Raw genomic sequence first — 27,549 nt, forward strand, 5'->3', positions numbered from 1 at the left:
GAATAATAATAAACCACTTACCTTATTTAATAGAACTATTTAAAAAGGTAATTTAATACTAGGTTAAATTCGCCTTATTAGAAAATATATACCTACGAAATAAGCGGGGAATATTAGTACGTATTACCGTTAAACTAAACGCGCTTTCTTAAGTATAAGAGTATAAAGACGTAACTTATACTTAAATTAACTATAATTTAAAGTAAAAGTTAAATGTAAAAGTATGTATTAAAGAAGGCAAAGAAAAGCGTAAAGAAAGCTAAGTTAAGGTACTATAAGAAGGCCCTTAATAGTATACCGCATTATACGAATTAAAATAGCTATATTTAAATATAATAATTAAAAGGGTAGAATAAAACGTAATTAAAAGTAATAAGAGTTAGTATAGGGAACCTAATAATAATAATAATAAGATTTAGGCTAAAAACGGTTAAAATTAATAAATATATACCTGTATCCCGCGCTAAAGTTTTATTAATTATAATAAAAATATATTCTAGTTTAACGCACTTAAATAAACTATTATTAACCTAATAATAAAACGACTAGTTAGCTATAACGTTAATATAACTTTAAGTTAAAAATATAACTTATAACGTTAACGCTTTACTATACTAGGAGAAAATGTAAATAAAGTACTATACTAAGTGTATATTTAAAATTTAGGCCTAATAAGTATTATTATAATTTATAAGCTAAAGAACGTATACGAATTATAGGCGTGAATATTAGGCGGTAGCTAAGTATAATAAGAATATAGAATAAATAGGAGCTAAAAAAAGGATTTATACTTAAATAATAAGAAATAAAACCGCTAGGGGAGAAAGAGAAGAGAGATAAGGCTAAAATAAGAAAGGAAAAAATAAGGGATAAAACTAAAAATTTATACTAGAATAAACTTATAATTACCCTTACCTTAAATCTACGAGTTAGCTCTTAAGGTAATTACACCTATTAAAATAAAGAAAAGAACCCGTAAAGCTCTTCCCTAAAAAATACTAGACCTTAACTAAAAGCTTTATTAAGAATAAAAACAAGTAAAAGTAACACGTATTAATAGGGTAAACGTTATAGTTAGTTAATTAAGGGTAACGATTATAACCTAATAAGATAAAGGTACGAGACCCTAAAATAGCGCCTTAGAATATAAGGACAGGAATAAAACTATAAGAACCTAAAGAGAATAGTATTATTACTCTTTTTTCTATTAGGTTTTAACGAGAATAATACACCTTTAAAGCCTACCTATATTAACGATAATTAGGGACAATTATACTAAAAAGAGGGGATAATTATAACGCGTATATAAAGTCACCTATAAAGAGAGACTAAATTGGGTTCGCTTATATCCTAAAACGGGGTATAAATCCCCACTAATTCTAGTTTAAATTCTATAAGTATTATTACGTGAGAAGCGGGCACGAATTAGGGCTAAAACCCTTAATAAATAAGTATAAAAGGATTAATCCGAATATTAGATAATTCGGATAAGTTTTAATCTTATATTATTAGGAGACCTAAGAATAGAGTTCTTTCCTAATTCCTTACCTAATCGTCCTATATCCTAGGTTTATTCTAACATTATTCTTTAAAGGTTTTATAATTAAAGAAAATATAAATAACTTTTACTTTAACTTTAGCGTTATACTTAAGATATACGTAAAGGGTTAACTCCTATTATTTTATTACCTTTTTAATTAAGAGGTTACTAATATAAAGAATTTATAACTTAAGTGTTATATAGATTTTTCCGTTAACTTATAGGTAAGCTTAAGCTTATATAAGAAAGTTTCTTATATTACCCTTATAATTATCGTATAATTTAGGCTTAGGGAATTTTAGTATATTATTATTATTAATAGAGAATATAGGTATAAGATTTTAAACTATTATAAGTTTCTCTTCTTATATCTTAAGTTTTTCGTAGAGATTATTTTATTAGTTAAGAAGCTATTAATTTTACTTTTTAAGCTTAGTAATCTTATTATAAAGGTACTTTATTATCTTCTTAAGGTTAATAGTCTTTTTACTTAAAGTAAATATCTTAGAAGTTATTATTACTTAGAGTTTTAAGGTAACTTATTAAATAGAATTAATTAAAATGTAATAGTAGCTTAGATTTTAAGGTATAATAGGTTTATTTCTTAGAAAGTAAGTTAAATTAAATACTATAAAGTAGCTTTTAAGTAGTATTATAATAAGGCTATTAAGAGTATAACTCTTAATAATAAGACTATTACTTAAATTAATTAATAGAGAACTAGATTATTTAATTATAGGAATACTTTCTTCTTAAGTATTTATTTATCTCTTTATTATAGTTTTAAATTAATTAGCTTAACTATTAATCCCTTTAAACCTTAATTAATTAGCTTAAGGTTTAATTAGTTTAATTCTCTTTAATTAATATATTTAAATATTAACCTCTTTAATTACCTCTTAGGTTACGTGGCTAGTCACGTGCCCTTACCTTCTTCTTATACCTACGGGTCATGCCTGTCCTAGCTAGTGCGGTCCCGTCCCGTGTCTTGTGCAGTGTCGTTCGTAACAGGAGATTAAAGTCTTTATTTACGTTAAAAAAGCGTTCGTTTATTTCACTTGGTATTAAAGATAACGTAGGAAATGTTAGCTGCTTAAGACAATTATTATTATCGTTATTTTCATTATTATTACCCACATTAATAAACAACGTAGTATTAGCTTAGCTTTTATCGCTATTTCTTATAGTACTAGTTGTCTTATTAACTTAGTTTACACCTATAATATAAATGCGTCTTCCTTTACCGGTTAGTTTAGGATTAATAAGTTTAGCTTTATACTTAAATTATTCTAATATATTATTTTTAGATTCTTTACTTTATCCTTTAAAGAAGCGTATATTATAAGCACGTATAACGCGTTTCTCTTTTAATAATTAAACATTATAAATACGGCTAGTCGCTCCTTTAACGCTAATAAGACGGCTTTTAATAGCTTTTAATGCTATTTTAGCTGTAATAATTCTCTTACTATCTAGGATTCGTACGTAGGTAATATATTTTTATATTTAAAGGTTACGAATTATAGCTTTTATATTAAGACTAAGCTTATCGTATAAGGCTTAAGTTAATAACTTATTATTCAAATTACTATTTATTAAAAGTAGATTAATGATTTTTACTATATATTAAACTATATAAGGCTATAAAGCCTCTAGTAATTCGGATTTAATTATATAGGTATAAGCTAACTCTATAAGAGTTTATTTAGCTCTTTTAATTATACCTTAATATACTAGCGTATTTAGGGTACTTATGCGATAATAAATACCTTAAGAGTTATAAACTTCTTAAAGTTTCTCGCTAATAAATTCCTAGGCGTTATTAGAAGCTAATACCTAAACTTTATAGCTATTACTAAGATTTTTAGCTTAATTAATTTATGTATTAATTACTAATATAACTTTCTTCTAATTAACGGTTATAATAACCTAATAAAAGCGTGTTTTCACATTAATAGCATAAAGTGTATATCGTTTTCCATTAAAAGATATAAGCTTATATTCCACGAAGTTCTAGTAAATATAAGAAAGAAAGCTAGTTACCTTAATAGTAGGTTAGTAATTAACTATTTAGTCTACCTTTACGAGATTATAGGCTTTATAATAAAAGTTACGTAAAGAGTCTTAGTTAATGCGAATTCCCTCTTCTTTATATACTTTTAATATCTGTTCTTACCCGGTATAACTAAGTCTTTTATAAAGAAGACTATACTTAATAGATCCTATAATAGCTTTTAATAAAAGAGATATAAAGTTATAATATTATATATTATTTTAAGTGATTTTTACTATAGTAACGTTTTAAGTTTAATAGTAATTAGTAATAAGCTGCTTTATTAACCGTTATATAAGTGTATCTTTAAATCTATTAAATATAATTCCATTAGAACGTAAAAGTCCTATAGATATTATATTAACTACTACTTTTAAGAAGTAGTTAACGTTTACTAATTTTAATATACCACTTAACACGGGAATAAGAACTAATTTAATGCTATTAATTTAAAGTTATCCGCTATTACAGGCTTTTATATAATTTACATATAAAGATATATTTAAATAAGTGAACTATTTGGGGTTATTAAAGGTATAATTACTATATTTAGAGTTAAGAATCATATTATTTTATTTAAGGTTTCCTAAAGAAAGAATTATATTAATTACGCTATCTAAGCTATTATTAATAGGAATAGTTTTAGGATTAAATGCATTTACATTAAGCGTAAGTCCTATAAAACTTCCACTAATATTCGTAATATTAGGATTAAGCTTTAATCTATTATTATTTTTAGAGCTGTTTAGCTTTTAGTTCTTAAAAGCTAAGTTAGGATAAAGCAACTAACATTTATCCTTTTTATATTTAACTTTACCTGGTTTAATTATATAACCGTAATTAAGTTTAATATTCTTATTAATATTATTAAACTCTCTAATGTTTTATAGGTTGGAATTTCCTCCCTTAGAGTTATTATTGCTATTATTATTACTATTACTATTATTACTATTATTACTATTATTATTACGACTATTTTAGCCTTAATAGCTGCTTTAATTGCTATTCTAGCCTTAATTACTATTTTAGCTATTACCCTAAAGTATAAAGGTAGTCTTTATAGTGTTTTAATTACTATTAGCTATATAGTTTAATATCTTAAGCATTTCTTTAAGAGTTAAATCTCCTTTAATAGTATTAATTTTCTATAGAGCGTATAGTTATAAATGTAACTTCTAAATTATATTTATTATTACCCTAATTTAAATAACTTTAGGTATATTAGGGTGTTTTCTCTTAATTTAATTCTATAAATCCTAGTGTTTATCTAGCTAATCACGTATTTTTACGTAAGTAGAACAATTAAAGGCTATAAGTTAAGTAATAACATTAATAATTATAATATTCGCCTATATACTAACGTCTTTAGTAATTATTTACATTATTTTAACTAATAATTTATTTGGAGTTTATTCTCTAGCTTTAAGATTCTTTTAAATCTATAAAGATACTATAAAGAAAATTAATATATTACATTTTATAAAGCTAGTATCTAATAATTTAGAATACTTTATTTCACTACGTATAATCTTTCGCAGACCTAATATACGAGCTATAAGCTTAATTAAAGTTTTCTATTTATTATAGTTAATTAAATCCACTAAATCCTTAATATTTACTATAATAGTATTATCTAATAAAGAGAAAGCTAATATTCTATTAAAGTTTACTTATAAAGAGCACGAGATCTTTTAAAACCGCCTATAAGCTTATAGGTTATCTTAAATAGATTTAGAAGTCTCTAAATTTTGCTCTAATATACTTATTTACAGTAAAATTTAATGTGCGTTAAGATATTATATAATATTTAATTATTGTTATTTCAATTATCACCTAAATTACTAGTGTTAATAAACAGCTATTATTTAATTGTATAATTCACAATGTTATTAAATGTTATATAAGAGCCTTTAGGTATTATATATTTAGCTAATTATCTGAAACCTAGCTTTAATGTCTTTTAATATAGTAGTAAGTGTAGCTAATACTTTACTATTATAATTAAAAGTTACTATAATTACTAGCTAGTTATAGTAAAAGCGAAGTTAAGAGCACACGACTCTTAAAGGCTATATTAGTAAGCTGTAATTTTACTATAACCTATAAATAGCATTAATTTAGTTTCCCCTTAATATAATTACTCTTCTTATTTATGTATTATATTATTACTATTAACTTAAATAAAGCAAATAACTTTAAAATTTCTATTACCCTAATAATTCGCTTTTTAGCGTTAACTCTAGATTATTAGTTTTAGGTGCTTAAAGCGGTTACTTATAAAAGTAGCGTTAAGTCCTAGCTTACTATTCGTGTAAAGTTATTAGGTAAGAGGGTTTTTCTTTTATTATAGTTATTAATAATATATTAACTATAAAGTTAAAGTGCTAAATACTAGTATTTTCGCTATAATTATATAATTAAGGTAGTAGCTTTAATAAGGCTAAATTTACTATAAATTACTATTTTAAAGAGGTTTTAAGTTTAATTTTAACGGTTATTATTTTTTTTTAATAATAAAGCTTAAGAAAGGTAAGCTATTAATAATTAATAAAGGCTTTAAGCATGAATTTAAAAGCTTTACTAGCCTTAATCTTCTTAATAGCCTTCTTCTTATCTCTCTTACGTTTTATAAGGCTCTTTATAGCTTCTCGTTTCTTAAAGAGGCTTATAGTATACTATAAGTTAAGATCCTTATCGTTTAATAGTGCTATAATTAGTTAATTATAGTGTTTTACGCGTAGATTATATATATAAGCTATAATAAACGATTTATAACCTTAATCGTTACTTGTAATACTTGAATTATTAGGAGATAAAGATAAAAAGAGTTAGTAGAAGGTTTATAATAATACTTTAAGAGCGAGAGAGCTTATAACCTGTGAAGGGAGGTAAGGCTAACGAAATAATAATTGCATTAAACTGTCTTAGCCGAACTAATAATAAGGCTGATAAGCTGGGAATGTACGATGCTGTAGGCATCGCGCGAGGCTGAACCCTCATCACGTGACCACCCTCAACAACAGAAACTTGGCCGAAGCCGAAGCCATGCCCAGCCACAACATTTGATGGCTGCCATGTGATCCGGAGCCCGGGATACTATATATCCGAACACAAGCACCTTTCGTGGCTCCCAGCCAAGAACACAACCAAGCCACTGTGCCTCAACTGGTGCTCACTGCTCAGCGGGCTGTCCGCCATGATACTCCGGGACTGTTTGCCTCCCAAACAGCAAAATTTTCAACGCCAGAGTCAACCTTGAGGCACTTGTTGAACTTACCATAGTTATTATAAGCAGAGCTGTAACAAGAAAACTACATTTTTAATTTTTAAAAAAGCTTAAATATTTAATAATAAATCTAATAAAATAATTGAATTATAATAATAAATACATAAATTAGCTAATATTATAACTAATTAGCTTATATAAAAAGTAGGTTCTTTTAGCTAATTATAAGCTTAAAAACTAAATTATATAATTTTCTAAAAACTTATTATACTATAGTCTATACTATACTATAAAAACTATATTTTATAGTTTCTTAAGTTTTAAGCTTATAAGAGTATATTAGAACCCACTTTTTTATATTAATTAATAGTATAAAATTAATGCTATTTATTCGTAAAACTTATAATTTTATAAGTATTTTATTAGATTTAATATAATTTATTATATTAGAAACTATAAAAACTATAAAACTATAAAACTACACTACAGTTAATGCCAGAGCATTAACAAGAAAACTACATTTTTAATTTTTAAAAAAGCTTAAATAATTAATAATAAATCTAATAAAATACTTGAATTATAATAATAAATACATAAATTAGCTAATATTATAACCAATCAGCTCACATAAAAAAGTGGGTCCTTTTAGCTTATTATAAGCTTAAAAACTAGATTATGTAATTTTCTAAAAACACACTATACTATACTATACTACAAAAACTATAAAATATAGTTTTTAAAGTTTTAAGCTTATAATAGTATATAAGGACCCACTTTTTTTAATATTAGCTTATAATATAGAATTTATATTAGTTATTCGTAAAACTTATAATTCTATAAGTATTTTATTAGATTTAATATAATTTTTTATATTCGAAACTACAAAAACTACAAAACTACAAAACTACACTACAGTTAATGCTCTGGTTAATGCTCTGGCCCAGCCAAGCGCGCCCGCGCACTAATTGCCCTGATTAGTTGGAATTTAGCAGGCTATATTAGTTACTGTTTCTTAACGTAACCGCAAGGTACACTCACTCCTTATTAGGTAAGATTCGAATAAGGCGATTAAGTAAGCTAGCTAATTTATAAGAGCTTTAAACTAAGTTTCGAGTAACGTGCTTCTATTAACCTATTACCCTTTCTAAGAACTTAAAAATAGTCTCTGTAATTACATTTAAAAGCTCCCCCTCGCGATCGCAGTGGTAAGGTGATTTTATTATCCCCCGTATAACCCTACTACTCCCACCTAAATTAAGCTTAAGCTCCTCTAGGACTCCTGCCCGGCCCCTAACTCTGATGCCAACCCCAAAAACAAGTAGTGCAACACACGGGAGGCTAGTTTGGCAGGGTACATGTACAGAAGAAGGTGGAATCAGCTCAGTCATTCGCTTCATTTTGCATTGAGGGTTCGTCTCGGGAGCCTCAGATTGGTATTTAGCTCTATCCGAGCAATGACGACCCGTTCTATCTTTAATTTCAAACATTGTGAAGCAAGAGCCGTGAATATCAGTGCGAGCGATGCGTTGGCTCTACTTCTAGCTCAGAAACAATTGCCGGTAATCTGAATCTATCAATTCTTTATATAGGATATTGAAACTCGTCTGCTGAAGTGCCTGTCAGCCAGGCTCGGATTTCACTAAGCGCATTAAGATCATTGCTCTCTCGTGCAAGCTTTTCATCCATATCGTACCAACCGTATGTCCTCTTGAGATTTTCTACACTCTCGTCAACTTTTACACAGCTGTCAAAATCAATAATAACAGGCACACCCTCCCCTGAGATCATGATGTTCATGGGATTAATGTCATTATGCACGTATCCCAGCGAATGTAGATGTCTTATCCCAGCCTCAATGCCAAGAATATATTTCTCTGCAACCTCGAGAGAGCAATGACGACTCTCCAGAAGCTCCTTCTTATTTAGGCTCCCTGGGTTAAGCATCGACATTAGGTTCTGAGGGTGAAGCTCAAAGCAAATGCCATCAAGACGATCTCCCAGAGCCTTGCAACCCAGATAGGTTGCGACGTTTGGGTGTGGATTATTAAGAAGCACTTCACAGACCTCAATCTCTCGAAGCAAAGGAACGCTTATGCTAGAGGGAGATGTGTAGTTGCTTAGATTTGGTCTTTTAATGTAGATAGGTCTCTCCGTGTAGTGCAGAAGTGTGGTGTGCGGTGGCAGAGTTGGCTGATAACAGTCGGGGGATATAGTTACAACGTTGTAAAGATCGCTTTGATCGATCGCAGAACATCTTCTTTGGTGGCGATGACCTAGGAAAAATTGGTTACCCTGCTGAAAAAGAACTTGCACGTGGCTGAACTCGACCCCCCCTTGCACTGTTGGAGTAAAAACCTGACGCTCGCTGATGACTTTCTCCATTGTGGTGGCGCTAGAGATATATTTCTTTTCAAAACGTTTGTGTACGCCTTTGGGAGTATGTGGGGAAGTCTAGATTGAAGGAGGAGAGTCGGAGTGAAAAGCGGTTTCTGTTTACGCACGGCCAACTCGACCCAAGCCGTTGGTCACGTGGCGATGCTTCTCGCCCCGTGAGTACCACTGTAGCACCAATTAGCTTTCTCCCGTGGCTTTGCAAGGGCTCACTTCTGTTAGCCCGATAATTGAGTGCACTTCTTTCTCGGGTCTCTTCTAATTCTGTTAGGGACTAATTACGAGGGGTAAGGCACGAGCTACCTAGAACCTAATAAGAGTAACGTATACTAATATAAGTAAGCTTTAATTATACCTTAATTATAAGGGTATAATAAGATATCTAAAGAGAACTTAATAATCTGAAATAAAAGAAGATTTAAAGATTAATATTATCACTTATATTATTCTACTTAATAATTAATATACTTAGATAAAAGGGTTATTTTAATTAATAAAAAAATACGTCTTTTATCCCTTTCTTATAGCGTTAATAGCCTACTATTATATAATAAAGATTTAGCTAACTTTTACTTATTATAATAATAATAAATATTATATATAATAGCTAGTAAAACTCCTTTAAATTTAATAATCTCTTTTTTAATTATACTTAATTTAAATACTAGAATAATTCTAGCTCTCGTATAAGAGTTATATTTAATTTTAGGCGTTATTAGGTTTATTTTTATTAAGTTATGTAAAAAATAAAAAGAAGGTGCAGATATAAGGTGACGCGACGAGGCGCGTTAGGCGCGTTTACTATCGTCACTTTCGTCGCCCCACTGTACGTAATCCGTACCCGTTATGAGTGACCAATTTTAACAGTCCGCGACCCCTAAGGGCGCCAACGCAGCATGCGCCCGCGCACATAACCTTCGAATAATATTAACACGCTTACGATTCCAAATATCTTTAGACGCGGCCAGTGCCCATCAACAGAAACGTGTTGGCTTGGTAGCTTTAATTGCGGGCTATGATGGCTATTTCAAGAATTCGGAATCCTCTACTCCGTCCAAACAGCTCTATCCTGCCGGGATGCTGCGCACATCGGCGCTCGTAATTCTGCCAAAGCTCGGGGGTGTCGGTTGGACGGAAAACAGATTGGGCATCGACAGGGATATTCAAAGAAGCTCGTTGGCCCCCAGTTTAGAAGCAACTAAATTTAACGACGAGAGTGTATGGGCTTGAAAGAAAATCAACAATCTCGAAATTGGTTGACGCGAAAGCCTCTTCTTGTTTGCATGGCTTGACATACAGGAATCATGCGCGCTATCAACGGAACGAGATCAACCGATGGCTGTTTTCTTGTCCATTTTAAGAAACGCCACCATGATCCGCAGAGCAGCCAAGTTGAGCGCCAGCAGCTTACACGTTGAGGCAGTGCATTTCGCCAAGCCCCGGATTACGTTGGCCACGTCTTTGTTCGTGCAAGATACAGTGCTCCTATTGCTCCAAGCTGGATTTGGATCCGAGGCGTATATCCCAGTGGCTCCAGTAAACGCCATTTTGCCTGCTGATGTGCCTGGATGTGGCCGATCTCATGAAGAGTCCTATCCCCCTGGGTACAAAGTAGATATAGGTGAACTCGGAACCGCCGAATCCTGTTCCTGGAAGCATTTTGACTTGTTGTTTTATATGTTCCTAGCCGTCTGCAACATATCGATTACAGTGTTGAGAACTGCCAAGTTTTCATTCATGAGACGAAGCTCGTGCAGCTTCTTTTCTCTCCCTCCCCTCTCTCTGCCTCTGTTTTGCTTCGTATTGGTGATCGACTCAGGTGGCAGCAAATGTCTTTCCAGCATCCTGTTAGTCGGATAATCAGCAACGACTCCTTTTCACACACTTCAGCAAGTAGTCAGCACTCTCGCTGGTCGCTCATCATGATGGCGAATAGTCTTAAACCTACACGACAGAAGCTACACAAGTATTTCAGAAAGTCGAGGCATTCTGTCCCCGAGAGCGAGTTCACAGACTGGAATGCAAAGGACTCAAGCTCGGTTACCAAGATGGCCAGCATGCAGATGGGAACCTTGGCCAATCCTGAAGTACCCATCTCGCCCGTCGTTGTCCAAGACTCGCGGTATAAGCCATCACTGGTGCCCCCAACAGTCGACATCAAACCAAGATGCGAGCCCAAACACGAACAAAAGTTCGAACTTCACTATGAGCCCGAACCATTTGTATTCGATTCCTTTCTCGCACCTCCTCAACAGGCGCCGCCGCCTCCACCATCGATACGTCAACCAGATCGACTTCCTCCGTCTCCTCCCCTTCCCGAGTTTCCACAACCGCCAGAACTACCATCTTTTTTGGAGCCGCCGCAGCCTCGTTTACGACGAGCGCCTTCGGTCAGAAGACCTAGGCCTGCCTCAGGTATTCGAAGAGCCAAGACCCCGGTTCACAGAATTGGGCAACTAGAAATGGCAGCCGCAAAGAAGAGGCAAGAAGCCATTATCAACAGACAGTCAAGTGTTCGCACTGTCGCACGACAATACCGTGCATTGATCGACGAGACAAAAGTTCCGGACGTTCCCTCCATCTCAGCCATCCACCGCAAGCCCTTGCCTAGCTCTGGGGCGCCGCAGCTACAGCGATTCGAAAACAGCGACGGGCCTATTCCACGTCTGTCAATAATTGAACCTCGATCCGGAGGCTTTCTAGAGGAGCCAAGACCTCGATCCGAAATAGCCCCATGGCCCGAATCAGACGCCGATACACTGGTGTCATCCCCGAACATCTCGCCATATGTAAAGCCACTGGAGTTTTCGTCCCCTTCGACGCCACCCGCCGAGGGCGACCATTACGAGGACGACGACTATATTAAATCGCCAGATACAGAGACGTTGCAGTTCCAGATTGGTTTCGAGATGTTGACTCGGGAGCTATCCACTGCCTTTGCGGACCATTCATCTCGCGCGGGGAGAGACGCGTCTGGTCTCCAGATTTGGGTCATGATTGAGGCATATGAGAAACTAAGAGACCAAGTTTCTTCAATGGAGACGCAGGATCCTGAACTTCAGAGTGCACGGGCAATGTTTGATTCTTGGTTGGCTGCCTTGAGAGCGATTCAGAAGACGATTGCGAATGAGGGGGCGGAGGGTGACAGTGAGTATGGTGATGATGATGATGATGAGTAGTAGATGTAGTCATTAAAGATAGAAATGGATCATTGATTTGTTATGAATTTAAATTGAAAAAGGCTAGTTCTGAACCAAGCAGTGAAGCAATCTGTGAAGCTAGAATTTTTGAAGACTGAAGATCAATCCAACTGATACACACCATCAGATGTTGGATTGTGTGAGCCAAATCTTAAAAATTAATAGAATCTACATGCGGTGTAACTAACTTCAAAATGTTGTTTCTTGATAAAGCTGTTGACGACCTGCGGGGCCGAACGTTCAGGGTAGCTCCAGTTGGGCCGGGGAAGCTTGCACATACCTAGGTAGGTCGTGACGTCCCCGATGAAGCTCCCAACGTGAACTTTCACCAGCACGCCTGTCCAGCACAACACCACCGCATGGCCTGCGTCTTGTCTTTCAACTGCGCCCTCTGATCAAAGACATCAAAGACACCACTGAGGCAATGGACGACGACTACGGCGCCGACGAGGCCCTTCTCGCAGCCATGGCTGCCGCTGATCCAGCTCAGTCCGCTCGCAGGACCGTTCAGCAGCCCGTACCCCAAAGAATCCAACAGCCCAAACCGCAACAAATGGACAAGGCACCGCCGAGCAAGGCATCCGGGAGTAGCGTCGTGCAGCCTACACCACAGGCTCTCCCGCAGAAACAAACTGGCGGATCGACTATCCTGGTATCTCCTCGCCAGCGAGGGAATCCTGTGCTAACGTCTATACGTTCTTTGCCATGGGAATATAGCGATATTCCAGCCGATTTTGTCATGGGACTCACAACCTGCGCACTATTTTTGAGGTATGATTCTCTTCTCTTCCCTTCTTTTTTTTTGGTTAGAAACAATTGGGCTGCATGGTTGGTTTCTGTCTGACCCTGCCCGCGTTTGTACAGTCTCAAGTACCACCGACTTCATCCCGAATACATCTACACCCGCATACGAAACCTACAAGGCAAATACAATCTGCGCATTCTTCTCACCATGGTGGATATACCCAACCACGAAGATTGCCTACGGGAGCTCTCGAAAACCTCACTCGTGAACAATGTCACCATCATCTTGTGTTGGTCGGCCGCCGAGGCTGGCCGGTACCTCGAGTTGTACAAGTCATACGAAAACGCAAGTTTCGCAGCCATCCGTGGCCAACAAGCTTCCAGTTACGCCGACAAGCTGGTCGACTTTGTGACGGTGCCCCGAAGCCTCAACAAGTCTGACGCCGTCGCGCTAGTTGCCAACTTTGGCAGTCTGAAAAATGCCATCAACGCGGAGCAGGAACAGCTTGGCATGATCGGTGGATGGGGAGGCATCAAAGTCAAGAGGTGGTCTTCTGCCATCGAGGAGCCCTTCCGGGCAAAGAAGGCGACCAGGCGGGGTCTGCAGCCGTCGAAAACCGGAGCCCAGCAGGCAAACACAAGTGCGGACGGTCAGCACGCAGATCGGACCTCGCGGTTGGAGGAAGCCGTGCCGCTTTCGAGAGTGCCTCTCAGAGATATGCCTGCCATGGGCACCGGCTCTGGTGCCCCCTCCGCACAGGGAACGCCAGTTCGAGGCTCATCGACCGGATCTGCTCCAAAGCAGTTCCGGTTCCTGGATGACGATGTTGAGAACGACGATGAGGACGAGGACAACGATGCGGAAGAGGCTTTTATGGCTGCTGCTGGTGAAGATTCGAGAAAGAATTCACAGCCAACCGGGGGAGATTCCAACTCGGGCCGGATAGCCGGTGCTGAGAAGATGGACGATGAGTTGAGTGGTGGTGTTGCAGCAGCTCTCGCCAAACTGCGCGAAAATGAATGACCTCACATCATTGACGAAACGATCAAACCGCACAAGTACAATGGCGAACGGTGTCAACAGGGGTCACGCATAATATTGAAGGCTTGCATGCCAACACCCGGTATGGCGGCCCAAAAAGGCGAATGCGCCGCAAAACTGCCGAACATGCGGTCGTAACAAGAATGAACCAGAACTGATGTTTCCGAGATGTAGTGCCATGCTACGATGAATATGTCACTCTAAAACTCTGGGTTGTCTCTCGATCAGCTTGTCCTGACCTGCACGTACGATGGTTGGCTCGGCTGCAAGTTCAACTATGTGCATACATAAGTACATACAATAGTATGCATGTGTATTGTTATGGAGCAAGCCTCGTCGCAACAACCCCGCGCCGTCCCCGCAGAGTAGATAGACGATGGAACAAGGGGCAGGCACTTCATCTCAGTCGACCATTTCTGCCGATACATGGACGATGTCTGTTGCTTCTTGTCGTATTTCAAAGATTGGTTAACCTGGAGTTTCGCCGTCGACTTGTCTCGGGTACGAAGTAGTATTGGCAGTAATCCGTCATTGAACAATGGTCCCTTAGACGTCCGCATTTCCGTTAGAAGCGATCGTGGGCGACTGTTGGCTGTCTAGCCGGTAGTTGACGCAGGCCAGGTTGATGATGATGTGGAGATGAGCTCATTGGGCGGTGCATTTCCCAGATGCGGGACGTGACATTGCAAGGTAACTTTCCTGGAGGACATGCCTGCACGGGGACGAAATCTCCGCGAAGCATTTTTGAGACAGGTCTCGGGTTCGTGCGTCCAGTTCGCGATTTTCCTCCGCACACAGTTTGCCCACCTGCCTGTAGATGCGTTCAGCTGTTGGAAATTTTCCCCTGAACAAAAAACAGGCAAGTCAAACTCCTGTGAGCGAGATTGTCACCTCGTCTGGGGCATCATCCTGATCTTGGTCAGGGTTACATTAACCCCCCCCCGAAACCTTGCCATCCATTGGGCAGGCTTTGGCACCATGCTTGAACGAGCCGCCGGCGGCCCTTGAATGATGCCGTCAGATGATGCAGGAATTCGAGAACCTTGCAAGCTCATCTCTTCCCCCACACCAGATGATAGGCAACTCAACGTATCGCCGACTCTATCATGCAGGTGTCAAATGGTGTTTGTGAATCCAGGGTAACATCGGGCACAAGACCGTGACTCAGTCACTGCTTGGTCTGTTGGAACCTCGGGCCTTGCATGGCAACATGATTGATGCATGGATGAGCAATAAACAGACCCGGACCAAGGCACGATGGCACGGTGGCACAATAGCCACTGGGCGCATACTGTCACCTGCCTGGAACATAGCTCGTCTTTGTACCGGCCACCCTCGTGTACTGTATTGACTAGGAGCTATTATTTTTATTTGCTCTGCGGACTACGTTAGTCTTTCCTGGAGCTGGAATCGTCCGGGATTGGCACGAAATGCAAATATCCGTTGCCATGAGAGGGGGAGGGCACGCGTGTTGCTCGGCCCTCGTCGTGCCGCCATGTCTTAGATGTTGGATATTAACAGAGAGCACATGTTTCTGCCGCACCCCCTGGAGACGAGATTGTTGACCTTCGTATAAATAGTGTCTCGTCGCCATATTTCATGTGCTCTTGGTGTTGAACCAGGTTCTGTCGCTCCGATTGGGCTTTATAAACATGCGGTTGTCCAACAAGTCAATCCTCCTCCTGGAGCTAGCTGGCGCGGCTCTCGCCATGCCATCCAGACGTGCTGTCAAGGCTCCTGTGGCCGATCATGCCAGAGCCCACGATGTCAAGGAAGCCTTTGAAATTTCGTGGAATGGCTACTATAAGCACGCCTTCCCTCACGACACTCTCCACCCCGTGACCAACAGCTACGTGGATGATCGGTAGGTTTCTCTCGTCCTGGAGTGTGCCATTAGCCGGGCTGTTCACCTCTCTAACTCGGATTCTAAAGGGCCGGATGGGGAGTGACTGTTGTCGATGCGCTTGACACGGCTATTGTCATGAACAGCTTGGAGATTGTACAGCCAATGTTGGATCACATTGCCAAGATTGACTTTACAACGACGGCCAAGGCCAACGAGGCCATTTCGCTCTTTGAGACCAACATCCGATATCTTGGCGGCCTTCTTTCAGGTGAGCTTAGACTTGGAAAAAAAGAAAAGGGGGGAAGGGGTTTGAGCTAATTGATTTCACTCTCTACAAGCGTACGACTTGCTCAAGGGCCCATATAAGCACCTGGGAGCTGATGCCGGCAAGGTCGATGCGCTCTTGAAGCAAGCTCAGTCACTTGGTGACAGCCTCAGTGTGGCATTTGATACCCCGAGCGGTATTCCCGACCCAACCATCTTCCTGAACCCAACCAAGAAAAACAGCGGCACTGATAGGAACAATATTGCCGAAATTGGCACCCTGGTTCTTGAATGGACCCGTCTCAGCGACCTGAGCGGCAACAAGACGTACGCCGAGCTGGCGCAAAAGGCAGAGAACTACCTCCTGCACCCCACGGGGGCTCCCGAGGCGTGGCCCGGCTTGATCGGCACCTGGGTCAGCACCGGGGACGGCAGCTTCTTGGACAGCAGTGGCGGTTGGTCTGCTTACGACGACAGCTTCTACGAGTACCTGATCAAGATGTACGTGTACGATCCCAAGGCCTTTGGCGAGTACAAGGACCGCTGGGTGGCCGCAGTGGACTCGACCAGGAAGCATCTCGTGTCGCACCCAACGACCCGGAAGGACTTGTCTTTCCTGTCTGCGTACAGCGGACAGCAAACCATCCCTAGTTCCGGACACTGTAAGTGATAGACACCCCTCGTCAGCCCTCTTCACCGTCAATACTTTTTTCCTGCCGTGTGACGACCAAAAAAAAAGGGGGGATCACCCAACCCACTAACACCAAGGCCCAAAACACAGTGGCCAGCTTCGCCGGCGGCAACTTCATCCTGGGCGGCATCGTCCTCGGCGAAGAGAAATACAAGCAACTCGGGCTCCAAATCACCGACTCGTACTATGAGACGTACGTCCAAGAAGCAGCCGGCATCGGCCCAGAGGGCTTCAACTGGGTAGACGCAGGCCTGTCGGCCGACAACCCCAACAACAGGCCGCCGCCGGCGAACCAGGCCGAGTTTTACAAAAAGGCCGGCTTCTACAACACATCGCCCTACTACATCCTGCGGCCCGAAACCGTGGAGTCCGTCTACTACGCGTACCGGCTCACGGGCGACAAGAAGTACCAGGACATGGCGTGGGCCGCGTTCCAGCAGATCCGGAGGCTGTGCCGCGTAAACGACGCCTATGCCGAGCTGACCGACGTCTCCAAGAAGAACGGCGGCAGCTTTGTAGACGAGATGCAGAGCTTCTGGATGGCCGAGACGCTCAAGTACCTGTACCTCACCTTTGCGGCCGACGGGCCGGTGCATGTGCAGGGCCAGGGTGCCGCGAACCAGTTTGTGTACAACACCGAGGCGCATCCCGTGGCCGTGAGGGGATGACGGGGAGGAAGGCGTAGTAGGCACATGGACAGATAGACGAGGGCACCATGAGACGGGGGATGCGAGTGTTTCATGGCTGGGCACACGAGGACCAGCCGCAATCTGTTCTTCTGTCGGTCTCACGGGCAAGCCGATGACTGGATTTTACACATACGGGGAGAATGAAATTCCATCTGCGCGCCTTGCTTTGTACATTCTCAATAATAGTACTACTACTACTACTAGTCTTGGGGCTTCTCTCCTGGTCTTCTATCGTAGTCTAGTGGTCAGGTACGACATGATTTATGTGTATGTATGGCTGTCCAATATTGAGTTATGCCCCGCCCTCTCTCTTGGCATATTCCTCCTCTATGGCTTCCTCGTATAGCCTGTCCGCCTCCTGCTCCTCGCTTGTCTTGGGCCTCGTCGTGCCGGCACCGGTGGGTGTTGCATCTCGGGGGGCTGACTCGTGCGCCGCCGCCTGATCTGAGGTTGATGTGGACGGGCCGGTGTAGATGGGTAGACCCATGATTTTCTTTCTTTCTTTTTTTTCGAGACTGGGAGTGGAAGTGTGACGGGGGATGTTGGAGTAAAACCGTCTTTTTCTTCCTAGGTTCGGATGTTTGCTCGAATGAACAGGAGCAAGGTTGAAAAGACCAAGACCGGGGCTTAATCCCCTAAATGCAGCGAAGGCGGCAGTGGCGAGTGGCAACATTGAAGGCGGCTGGGAGCCCAAAGTAAGCTTGTATCAGCGATTTGGGTGGGTCTGGTCGGACTGGGCTGTGGCGCCACTGGTGGGCGAGCCGGATCTTGCCGGATTTGAAATTCCGTGTCTGAGATGCCAGTGGGCCAATGAACACTGGTCGGCCAGAAACTGACATTGCCGCATCATAGACGGTATAGTTACTTGGCCAGTCGCCCAGCGCTGCCTCCCCGGCATCTAGAGCTCAAAAAGTGCTTTGAGACGTCATCATAGCGCGGCCAAGGTGTTGTTCATTTTTGCTTCATTGTACATTATATACGCTGATAGTTTTAACACATGAAATGTGCGCGACATGAGATTATACTCATGCCTTTTGATGCTGTCTGTACCTTGTTATAGCCCCATTTTCCCCAGTCCAATAAAGACACGGCAAGAATTGTTACCAAAAAGGAAAAAAAAAAGAAGAAGAAAAAAAACGCAATATAATCTCCATCTATCCCAAACGCCAACAGTAAACCACAAACACACACACACACACACAAAAAAAAAAAAAAAAAAAAAGGCACAGACATCAAAACTCTCTACTCTCGCCAATATCGCATACATCAAAAACGCCCGTCTCCTGGAGCCCCTTCCTCTTTAGCGCCTTCCTCAACAGCTTGGGCGGCTCGAGAACCTCCTCCATGGTCAACGCCCAGGTGCCCCAATGAATGCCCATGGCCCTCTTGCACCTGGTATCGACAAAGATCTCGACGGAATCAAAAGGATTGGCGTGCATTGCGGAAAACGCCACGCGCGGATAGTACGCGCCGATGGGGATCAGGCCCAGATCAAAGGGCCCGCGTAGCTCGCCAATCTGCTTGAACTGCGGGCAGCGCGGCAGCGCCTCATACCCGGGGCCGTAGTCGTCTGTGCCCGCGGGCAGGGCCGGAACAGCACGGTATCCCGTGTCCCCCCCGAACCAGACTGACTTGTCGCCCGACCTGATGGCCCACGAGCACCACAGCGTCGTGTCCTTGTCCCAGAGGGACCGCGCCGAGGTGTGCTGGCAGGGGAGGGCCGAGATCCTCGCCGACACCGTCTCCTCCCTTTCGACCGTCTTGACCTTGACGTTGAGGTCGGCGTCTTCCCACCAGTCGAGCTCGGTGACGTTGTTGAGCCCGGACTTGCGGAACCACGTCTCCAGCCCGAGGCCGACGAAGAACTGGACGTCGGGGTGGTGTTTCTGGATCTCGAGGACCGACTTGTGCGAGAGGTGGTCGTAGTGGCTGTGGCTGATGAGGACGGCGTCGACGACGGGGATGTCCTGGAGCTCGCATGGCCGCTGGGTGTATCGCTTGGGTCCCAAGAAGCTGAAGGGCGAGCAGCGGTCCTCGAAGACGGGGTCAAAGAGGACGCGCAGGCCCGAAGGGAACTCGACGTAGTAGCAGGCATGCCCGAGCCACGTCGCGCGCAGCTTGCCCGACGCCGTGCGGCTGGGCAGCCATTCGGGGGTCTGGACGGGCACGGTGGGTGGTGATGTGTCTGGTCGTTTGAGTCGGCCTGTTATCGTTGGCCTTGACCGTGTACGTGTTAGTTTTGCCTCGCCAAAGGCTCGTTTACATGTGTACCGAACTTCTTAGTTTTCATTCATGTCGACTCACCAAACTACATTTTTTAAAATGGAAAACAAGTTTGCCGGATTCGACCACGACGGGTACGGGTTCTTGAATCCAGACACTCTGCCGGCCTTGATGATGTGGTGCGGGTTCAACGTCGCTTCTTTGGGAAGGCTGGATCGTCCCGGGATTTTAGAAACGGCCGTAGAATAGGAGGAGGTGGTCGAGGCTCCAGCCGCGGCAGCCGAGCCGGACGGGTCCGTAGACGCCATGGCACTGAAATGGGTCAAAGGCAAAGGAGAGGGATGCCGTCGTGATGCAAAGCCAAGGCGCGGGTGCAATCTACGCCAGAGACCAGAAGTCGACTGGCGAGAAGACAACAGCATAAGAGTTACCCCGAAGATCAAGAGATAAATGGCAAGGAGGAGCAAGAAGGGAGGAGGGGCGGGAGAAATAGACAAGGCCAGTTTTTATTGACAAGGCTTCAACCGCCAGGTCGACTATCGAAAGCTTAGCTCGAGAGGTCCAAGCGAGCCATGTGGGTGTTCGCTAGATGTGCTGGTGTGGCGTGCTGCCGTGAGCGGGAGCGAGCGAATGGGGGTGTGGGAAGCTGCGGATAGTGAAGCCATCTAGATGTCTTGGATAATGTACGTATGCAGAAGTTGGTTTGCACAAGCTATCCATGTCCCGCGGCTTCGGGCTTCTTTAACTCCGTTTGTGGATGCGCACGCAGATGGGAACGGGACCGTGACCCATGCAGCCATGTGCTTATTCACCCCCAACCTGCGCCGCGTCTAAAATATTACTTTGCTTGCCAACCAACTGGCTTTCCTGCACACCGCCGTTGTATTCCTCTGGAGTCGACGTCAAGCTTCCTGTCTGTTCTGCTCTTGTCTCGCTGCCTTCCGCCCTCGCTGTGACATGAGAAGAAAGAAGCCTTCAACCTGGATAGCCCACACGGGACTGATCAAAGTGCAGACTGAACAGTTCCCACAATTTTCCCGGCCCCGTGAGCTCAAAGCGCTGGGCCAAAGCTCCAATGCCGCTATTCGAATAATTGACGCTTTTCAATGTTCGCCCTTTGCTGGCATCCCTGTACCCTGCTTCCTTGCCATGAGGTCTGCCACGTGGCCCGCCGCCGATTGCTCTGGGGGCCGCAACGCATTTACGCACTGTCATGATTACTGGCGGGGCTGATGCGATGCTGATTTCTCAAGTAGTACATATTCCTTACAGGACCAACCGGCGTTTTCCCATTGAATCTGCCCAAGACGTGTGGACAGGATGAGATGGCCGGCGTCACCTGCAATTCAATCCTTCTTCCTACCTCCGACGCACCTGGGTGCATACGAGTGACGGTTTCACTACGGCTGGGCATGAATGAATTCGTCAGCTGTCGGGATTTAGACTCGTCTCTTATTTCATCTGCTTTACTGATCTAGTTTAAGCTTGCGACACGAACACTGCCTACCTAATCTTATCCACAGATTTTAAGTGTGCCTTGCTACCACTCCCCTCTGTAAATGCAAGACTGCCCATCAGATTCTTCATGGGCAACAAGTGACTCCCAACTTTTGGAACCCATCAAGTACCCTCGAGAATCCTAGTGACCAAAATAAGCCAATTCATGGCAAGAGTTGAGAACTACCGAACTACCCCTCGTCCGCCATACTGTCACAATTCTAGTCTTGTTGGTGCAACCGGCATTCCTTTAGATAGCGAGACGCTCAACCTTGTCGCGGAGAGCCTTGATCTGACCAGCCAGCTCACTGGCCTCGTTGGAGTTGATGCTAGCAGCAATGACGGCTCTGCTGACACCGCAAGCACGACCCAGGAGGGTCTTGCTGGGGATGTAGACGTAGGGAGTGCCCTTATCCTCGCACAGAAGGGGAATGTGAAAAAGAATCGCGAGCGGTTCGGTATCGGCGGCTAGGATAGCAACTTCGCAAGTACCTCGGTTAAGGGCTTTGGTCACTACCAATTCTTCTTAGCAAATGACCGGTAATCATCTCCATGCACGAGGGTATATTCCTTTTGGACGGGCATCCTCGAATTAACCCAGAACGTACCTTCGTTGGCGCCCTTCTTAGCTTGGCGAAGATGAGTAGCCGATTGCAGAAGATCGAGAATCTCCTGAGTGAGGGCGGCATCGGCCAAGGGCCAAGCTATACGAGAACCGTGGTTAGCAATTCGTTGACGAGTTGCAACAGCTTGTGAGCCAGCCTACAAATTGGATGTGCACATACCAGCGTTCGCGTCTTCCGCCATTTTCTTCGACAGAGGCTCGCCTTGGATAGGTTCACGGCCGTGATGGTAGGTGAAGAGACAAGAAAAAGGGAGGCGATGGTTGCCTTGAAGCCTGTTGCAATGGATGAATCGGTGATCAAAAGTCCAGCCCAGAAGCAAAAAAAAAAATCAACTAATCCGCCCCACGATGGAAAATTCTTGGTCAAGCCACATTTGGTGGAGAATGCTTCCCTATCCTATCACGTGGTGTGGCTCAGCGTTGACATCGCCATTCCAGTCATTCTGGAGTGGTGGCTTGAACCTTAAAAATGATAGGGCTGCTACTGACCAATGGTAAAACAACGTTACTGTCGCACATATTTTACTACTTCTCACCCAATGGGCTTCTCCAAACGCCTCCAAAGCCGACTTTCCGTCTTGACAACGTACCTACGACTGAGCACAGTGCTTGTCTGGCGTTCCATAACCGTCGAGACTCATGAGTTACGATTTTAGACTCTACAGTGCATTAGTCTCTTTGTGATAAAAATGAGTGGCGACAATAAGCGATCTTTGTGAAGGCCCATGAAGATCGTTTTCCGGAGGAGCGCCCCACTCCATATCCACATCATCCTCTTTGACACCAACTTCCTTTCTATGCCGGCAATAGGCGATATTCATTCAAGGAGACTGGATATCAAGCCTTGGTCTGGCTCTGCCGGTGATAGGCGACTATTCATTCGAAGAGACTGGACATTACGCCTTGGTTTGAAATTCGGCTCCGCAAGCCACGATTGTGTTTTACGACGCCCACTAACTAGATGGCTGACGTCCGAGCAAAAACGAGTTCAAGTTCCAGTCAGGATGAAAGCGGCGTCTGGGGTAGCAGTCGATACCCACAAAGCTTCATAATCCTTGAGGACGGTGGATACATTGAGGATTCAATAGATTAACAGATACGTAGATACTCATTCCCCAGGTTGGGAACTGTTGAGTTGCTTGGCGTGGCCACAGGGAAAACAGGGGAACACGTCGGGACTGAATTAGTCGTCGTCAGCGATTTACAGATTTCCGTCCTTACTGCTGAGCTAGAGGTGTCTTCTGTCAAGTATGGAGCAAGGCTTAATGAGATCAAGAATACCCCGGATCTGTTGGGTACCAGTATCCCGCGTCGACATGGTTCCAACTCCACATGCCAAAAGGACTCCGGTCACGGCCTAATAGTGGTTTTGACACAACATCCTTGTCTGATGTATAATGTTGCCAGCAATGGGCCGAGGCTATCCCAGCGTGGCACGGTCGCAACGCAGCAACTGACTGATATGCATGGCTCCTCCTAGACGCGTACGTTGCTGGCTTGATACTCGGGCGTGAAGACACCTGTTGGGCTTGTATTGGGCTTGAAGCAGTTAGATGTCTAGCTCCAAGTTTTAGCCTGTCAGAATTGGCTTCCGTAAAGAATTGTTGACTCCTGATTGATGCTTGGGTCGGAGCTGCTGTTGACTTCATTACACTTGAGGCTACTACATCAAGACGGCGTTGCAACTGGAGTTCGTTTGACATTGTTGAAAAACACCTTGGGGGAAGCATGATTGTGTTTTCATAGACGTAGGCGTGTCGCTCCTGTGATCATCAACAGTTGCCGGAGGGCGCATTTCTTTTTGTTTTGTACTTACACCAAGTGCGTGGCATATCCCCTTGATGCCGCCGCGGCTCCGCAAAAGTATTTCTGGGGGATCATGGTCGAGCCAATGGACAGTTTATGCTGATTAATACAGCCATCGCTACCCAAAAGCCTGTTGTGATAAATGTACAGGCAAGTCTCTGGGGCGTTCTAGGGCTATTGTGCGGAGAGAGGAACGCCTGAGGTGCCTCGACGGCATGAAGGGGGTGGGATATGGACAACTAAACACGCATCATTCGGCTTTTTGGATATACATGGCAATTATGGATACATGTTAGGTAACCATTACTAGAGCAAGGTTCTAGAGGACGGCCTAGAAAAGCGGTTGTTATGCACGGAGTGGATGCTGTGGATGTTTGCAAGGATAAATGGGCGGACTGACTCGTTTGGGCTCGGGGCCCGGCGTAGCCGAGTCCACGACGTGGGCGAAGAGTAGTCCGAGAGTGATGGCAAATGGGCATTTTCGACAAGTTGGTCAAGTTGAAATGCCGGGTGAAAAGTGCGAATAGCCTGTGCCATAAGTTACATTAGAACATGAACGTGTAGACAGCAGCAGGTGCTAGCTAGTTACAGTTATACATAGACTCAAGGTTCGGGTCGAAACCCTTGTGTGTACTCCGTATGTACAAGTCAGTTTCTTGATCTGCACACCATTTTCTCATTTTCTCCATTTTTCTTCCTCAAATGGGCAAGTGTCTGGGGGAGGATTTTTCTCCTTCTTCTTTCCCGCTTCCCCGTAGTAGAATAAAGTTTTTCTCTCTAGACTTATCCCAACTTATACATTCTCGCACCAAGTCGCAGCAGGCCCAGACTATTATCGACACGTTTTGCAAATATTGGCCCCCAACGGCCAACGGGGAAGACCCAGAGTATAAAAAAAACAATACTTCCCCGTACCCCATGATATTCTCCGCATTCGAGCACGATCTGTCTCTGCTTCATCCCATCTACTATCCTGCTCCCCAGGTCTAGTCACCGGCCAACATGTCCAAGACTTCCCAAGACCCCCACAATGCTCTCTCGGACCAGATCGAGCCTGCTGCTTCTCGGTCTGAGGGAGAAGTCATCGATACCGAGGTCAAGACCAGCGACGCCGTCTTTGGAAACATCACAGACCAAGGGCCCAACTACCGCAATGTAAGCCGAAGCACTGATGGCCTTTCTTGTCCCTTGACCCTTTTTGTTCCCGCCGCCCAGATATGCTGATCGTCCCGGCCAACAGGTTGGATGGTTGGGAACCGCAGCTCTCATGATGAAGACGCAAATCGGCCTGGGTGTTCTTTCGATCCCGTCAGTCTTTGATACCGTGGGGCTCATCCCCGGTGTCATCCTCCTCTTGGTCATTGGAACCGTCACTACTTGGTCGGCCTACATGATTGGTGTTTTCAAGCTCCGACACCGTCAAGTATATGGAATCGACGACGCCGGCGGCCTGATCTTCGGGCGCATTGGACGTGAGGTCTTTGGGGTTGCCTTTACCCTCCGTAAGTACCGACTGACGACCATGACCCAAGGGGGTGTGAGTTTTGCTGACCAGTCTTGTCCATCAGTCTTGACCTTTGCAGCTGCCGCAGCCTTGATTGGAATCTCGGTTGCTCTCAACGCCCTTTCCACCCATGGGGCATGTACTGCCGTGTTTGTTGCAGTTGCGGCTGTTTTTGGATTCACCTTTGCGAGCATCCAAACGCTGGGTAAGATTAGTGCGCTGGCATGGATCGGTGTTACTTCCATTGTTGTCGCTGGTGAGTTTAACAGCCCCCTAGACACAGCTCACTTCCGACCCTGTTCTAAACTCTTGAACCATGCAGTTTTCACCGTGACAATCGCCGTCGGTGTGCAGGGTAAACCTGCGACTGCTTCTCAAGACTTCGAGGGCCCCTGGAGGTCCAATTACGAGCTTTTCAAGAACCCCAGCTTCAGCGGCGCTCTGGGAGCCATTACAACACTCATCTTTGCTTATGCCGGCACCCCGACTTTCTTCAGTATTGCGTCCGAGATGAGAGATCCCAAGCACTACGCCAAGGCGCTGATGGTGTGTCAAAGCGCCATTACTCTGGCCTACATTGTAGTCGGTGTGGTCGTCTACTACTTTTGCGGATCCTATGTTGCCTCTCCTGCTCTGGGCTCGGCTGGCCCGTTGATTAAGAAGGTCGCGTATGGAATCGCTCTTCCTGGTCTGCTGGTCACCGACCTTTTGCTCATCCATGTGAGCTTCCTCCGTGAAGCAAGAAGCGATCGCCAAACGAGAACTGAAGTAGCTAACCATTATTTCTTTAGCTCGCCGCCAAATCCATCTTCGTTCGAGTCCTCCGTAACTCAAAACACCTGGCCTCCAACACTCCCAAGCACTGGGCGGTTTGGCTGGGCTCGACCTTTGCCATCACCGTTGTGGGCTATGTGATTGCCAGCGCCATCCCCATCTTTGGACAGCTTATTGCACTCATTGGAGCACTTCTCGGCCCGATTTTGTGCTTCCACCCACCAGGTTTCATGTGGATATACGACAACTGGAAGAGATCCGACGGCCGGAAACCGCTACGATGGTACTCTGGAGCGGCTTCCAGTGTCTTTGTGGTCGCCACGGGGACGTTTTTGATGATCGCTGGTACTTATAGCGCCATTTATACCATTGTCAACACGCCGGGAAGTTCCCAGGTTTGGTCCTGTGCGGATAACTCCAACTCCACGTGAGTTGAGATGCATGCATGTTTCAGACCTTATATGGCATCGCTCCGTCTGTGTTGCCATCTCGCTTGTTTTTGCGAGAAGAAGGAAAAAGAAAAACGTCCGGTTGGAATGTTTCCCCTCAACTTTGCCTAGGCAAAAAGTCTTGAATTTAGCCTGCAACACTTCCGCGGAAGGGTAGAGTGAGACTTTGGTTATCATGAACAGCAACCGACGAAGCGTGTCGATTTTCCTACATGTGCACTTCTGTTTCTATTGGTATAAAGAAGAAGCCAATTGTGTACAACCAGAGATCAATGCTTTCGGTAAAGAGAGAAGGGATCACGCTGCGAATGTATATTATGCATCTAGAGGACATGGCCACGCATAGCGTGAAGAAGATAAAATAGAGAATAAAGAACTGTAGACAAGCGGCCTTTGCGTTTGAATGTACATGGATAAAAATGAGACGATGGTTATAGGTAGACAAGAGTAATATAGTCGGTAGGTTCGGCAGTAGAACCTCGTAGTCTCCGTTTAAGCTGTCGAAAATACTCAGTGGTCATTTCCCAAACCAGAGGCCATGGTGTTCGGCTTTGGAGTCAACTGGTATTTAAATCGTCTGGTGTCATGAATGATCACGCACGTGCGGGCATTTAAGCAGGAGGCCCTAATCACTTCACTCGCCATCATCGAGGGTCAAAATGCCAGACTGCGGCGACCATTCCCCCCACACAACGTAAAGTGCAAGTTCTTCAGATGGCATTAAGTACAGATACCCTTGTCATCTCCAGAGCGGTCGCCTCATTTTCGCAACTGGATTCGACAGGGGAATGCGCCATGGAGCTGGAGGAATCGTGGGGCGGGCCGTGAATGGCGCGATCCAGCCACCCAGCCATCATTGGCAAATATGTTCCGCATTGATGTAATTTGCCGCAAGTCCTTGGTCCAACCCGAGGTGAAATTGAGCACGGCCTGCCTGGTCTCTGGTCTGCTGTGGCCTTTTCACCATTTTCCTTCTTTCTTTCTT

General features: G+C 43.6%; 8 protein-coding genes across 8 annotated transcripts; 4 read left to right on the plus strand and 4 right to left on the minus strand.

The window, feature by feature from the left end:
- Nucleotides 1–8,169: 8,169 nt before the first annotated feature.
- On the minus strand, nucleotides 8,170–9,265 carry J3458_000370 (uncharacterized protein). The gene has a single exon (XM_007811555.2). The coding sequence runs from the start codon at nucleotides 9,199–9,201 to the stop codon at nucleotides 8,401–8,403; it is 801 nt and encodes a 266-aa protein (XP_007809746.2). The 5' UTR covers nucleotides 9,202–9,265; the 3' UTR covers nucleotides 8,170–8,400.
- Nucleotides 9,266–11,132: 1,867 nt separating this feature from the next.
- Nucleotides 11,133–12,389, plus strand: J3458_000371 (uncharacterized protein; the record flags this gene model as incomplete). The annotated part of the gene is made up of 1 exon (XM_007811556.2): nucleotides 11,133–12,389. The coding sequence occupies one exon, from the start codon at nucleotides 11,133–11,135 to the stop codon at nucleotides 12,387–12,389; it is 1,257 nt and encodes a 418-aa protein (XP_007809747.2).
- Nucleotides 12,390–12,876: 487 nt separating this feature from the next.
- Nucleotides 12,877–14,178, plus strand: RAD10_1 (ssDNA endonuclease and repair protein rad10; the record flags this gene model as incomplete). The annotated part of the gene is made up of 2 exons (XM_007811557.2): nucleotides 12,877–13,181; nucleotides 13,275–14,178. 2 exons carry the CDS (start codon nucleotides 12,877–12,879, stop codon nucleotides 14,176–14,178), a joined length of 1,209 nt encoding a protein of 402 aa, XP_007809748.2.
- Nucleotides 14,179–15,848: 1,670 nt separating this feature from the next.
- J3458_000373 (uncharacterized protein) lies at nucleotides 15,849–17,665 on the plus strand (the record flags this gene model as incomplete). The annotated part of the gene is made up of 4 exons (XM_066116098.1): nucleotides 15,849–16,060; nucleotides 16,129–16,310; nucleotides 16,381–16,968; nucleotides 17,088–17,665. The coding sequence occupies 4 exons, from the start codon at nucleotides 15,849–15,851 to the stop codon at nucleotides 17,663–17,665; spliced, it is 1,560 nt and encodes a 519-aa protein (XP_065977979.1).
- Nucleotides 17,666–18,592: 927 nt separating this feature from the next.
- J3458_000374 (uncharacterized protein) lies at nucleotides 18,593–20,722 on the minus strand. Its single transcript, XM_007811559.2, has 2 exons — nucleotides 19,991–20,722; nucleotides 18,593–19,903 (listed from the first exon to the last, which is right to left on the minus strand). Exons 1-2 carry the CDS (start codon nucleotides 20,329–20,331, stop codon nucleotides 18,919–18,921), a joined length of 1,326 nt encoding a protein of 441 aa, XP_007809750.2. The 5' UTR covers nucleotides 20,332–20,722; the 3' UTR covers nucleotides 18,593–18,918.
- A 619-nt stretch (nucleotides 20,723–21,341) lies between these two features.
- On the minus strand, nucleotides 21,342–22,337 carry SNU13_1 (RNA binding protein snu13). Its single transcript, XM_007811560.2, has 3 exons — nucleotides 22,192–22,337; nucleotides 22,015–22,110; nucleotides 21,342–21,919 (listed from the first exon to the last, which is right to left on the minus strand). Exons 1-3 carry the CDS (start codon nucleotides 22,211–22,213, stop codon nucleotides 21,657–21,659), a joined length of 381 nt encoding a protein of 126 aa, XP_007809751.1. The 5' UTR covers nucleotides 22,214–22,337; the 3' UTR covers nucleotides 21,342–21,656.
- Nucleotides 22,338–23,268: 931 nt separating this feature from the next.
- Nucleotides 23,269–24,110, minus strand: J3458_022425 (uncharacterized protein). The gene has a single exon (XM_066123011.1). The coding sequence runs from the start codon at nucleotides 23,759–23,761 to the stop codon at nucleotides 23,303–23,305; it is 459 nt and encodes a 152-aa protein (XP_065977980.1). The 5' UTR covers nucleotides 23,762–24,110; the 3' UTR covers nucleotides 23,269–23,302.
- Nucleotides 24,111–24,625: 515 nt separating this feature from the next.
- J3458_000376 (uncharacterized protein) lies at nucleotides 24,626–27,225 on the plus strand. The gene is made up of 3 exons (XM_066116099.1): nucleotides 24,626–25,339; nucleotides 25,406–26,061; nucleotides 26,133–27,225. The coding sequence occupies exons 1-3, from the start codon at nucleotides 25,105–25,107 to the stop codon at nucleotides 26,544–26,546; spliced, it is 1,305 nt and encodes a 434-aa protein (XP_065977981.1). The 5' UTR covers nucleotides 24,626–25,104; the 3' UTR covers nucleotides 26,547–27,225.
- The last annotated feature ends 324 nt before the right edge of the window (nucleotides 27,226–27,549 follow it).

Source organism: Metarhizium acridum, assembly GCF_019434415.1.
Source record: "Metarhizium acridum strain ARSEF 324 chromosome Unknown scaffold_1, whole genome shotgun sequence".
Lineage (NCBI taxonomy): Eukaryota > Fungi > Ascomycota > Sordariomycetes > Hypocreales > Clavicipitaceae > Metarhizium > Metarhizium acridum.

Coding starts and splice junctions, on each gene's coding strand:
- J3458_000374 (XM_007811559.2), bottom strand. CDS start 20,331: ATGCTGTTGTCTTCTCGCCAGTCGACTTCTGGTCTCTGGCGTAGATTG. Junction 19,904..19,990: donor ATTTTAAAAAATGTAGTTTG/GTGAGTCGACAT, acceptor TACACGGTCAAG/GCCAACGATAACAGGCCGAC.
- SNU13_1 (XM_007811560.2), bottom strand. CDS start 22,213: ATGGCGGAAGACGCGAACGCTG. Junction 22,111..22,191: donor GGCGGAAGACGCGAACGCTG/GTATGTGCACAT, acceptor GTTCTCGTATAG/CTTGGCCCTTGGCCGATGCC. Junction 21,920..22,014: donor TAAGAAGGGCGCCAACGAAG/GTACGTTCTGGG, acceptor AAGAATTGGTAG/TGACCAAAGCCCTTAACCGA.
- J3458_022425 (XM_066123011.1), bottom strand. CDS start 23,761: ATGCTTCCCCCAAGGTGTTTTTCAACAATGTCAAACGAACTCCAGTTG.
- J3458_000370 (XM_007811555.2), bottom strand. CDS start 9,201: ATGGAGAAAGTCATCAGCGAGCGTCAGGTTTTTACTCCAACAGTGCAA.
- J3458_000376 (XM_066116099.1), top strand. CDS start 25,105: ATGATGAAGACGCAAATCGGCCTGGGTGTTCTTTCGATCCCGTCAGTC. Junction 25,340..25,405: donor TGGGGTTGCCTTTACCCTCC/GTAAGTACCGAC, acceptor CTTGTCCATCAG/TCTTGACCTTTGCAGCTGCC. Junction 26,062..26,132: donor CCGACCTTTTGCTCATCCAT/GTGAGCTTCCTC, acceptor TTATTTCTTTAG/CTCGCCGCCAAATCCATCTT.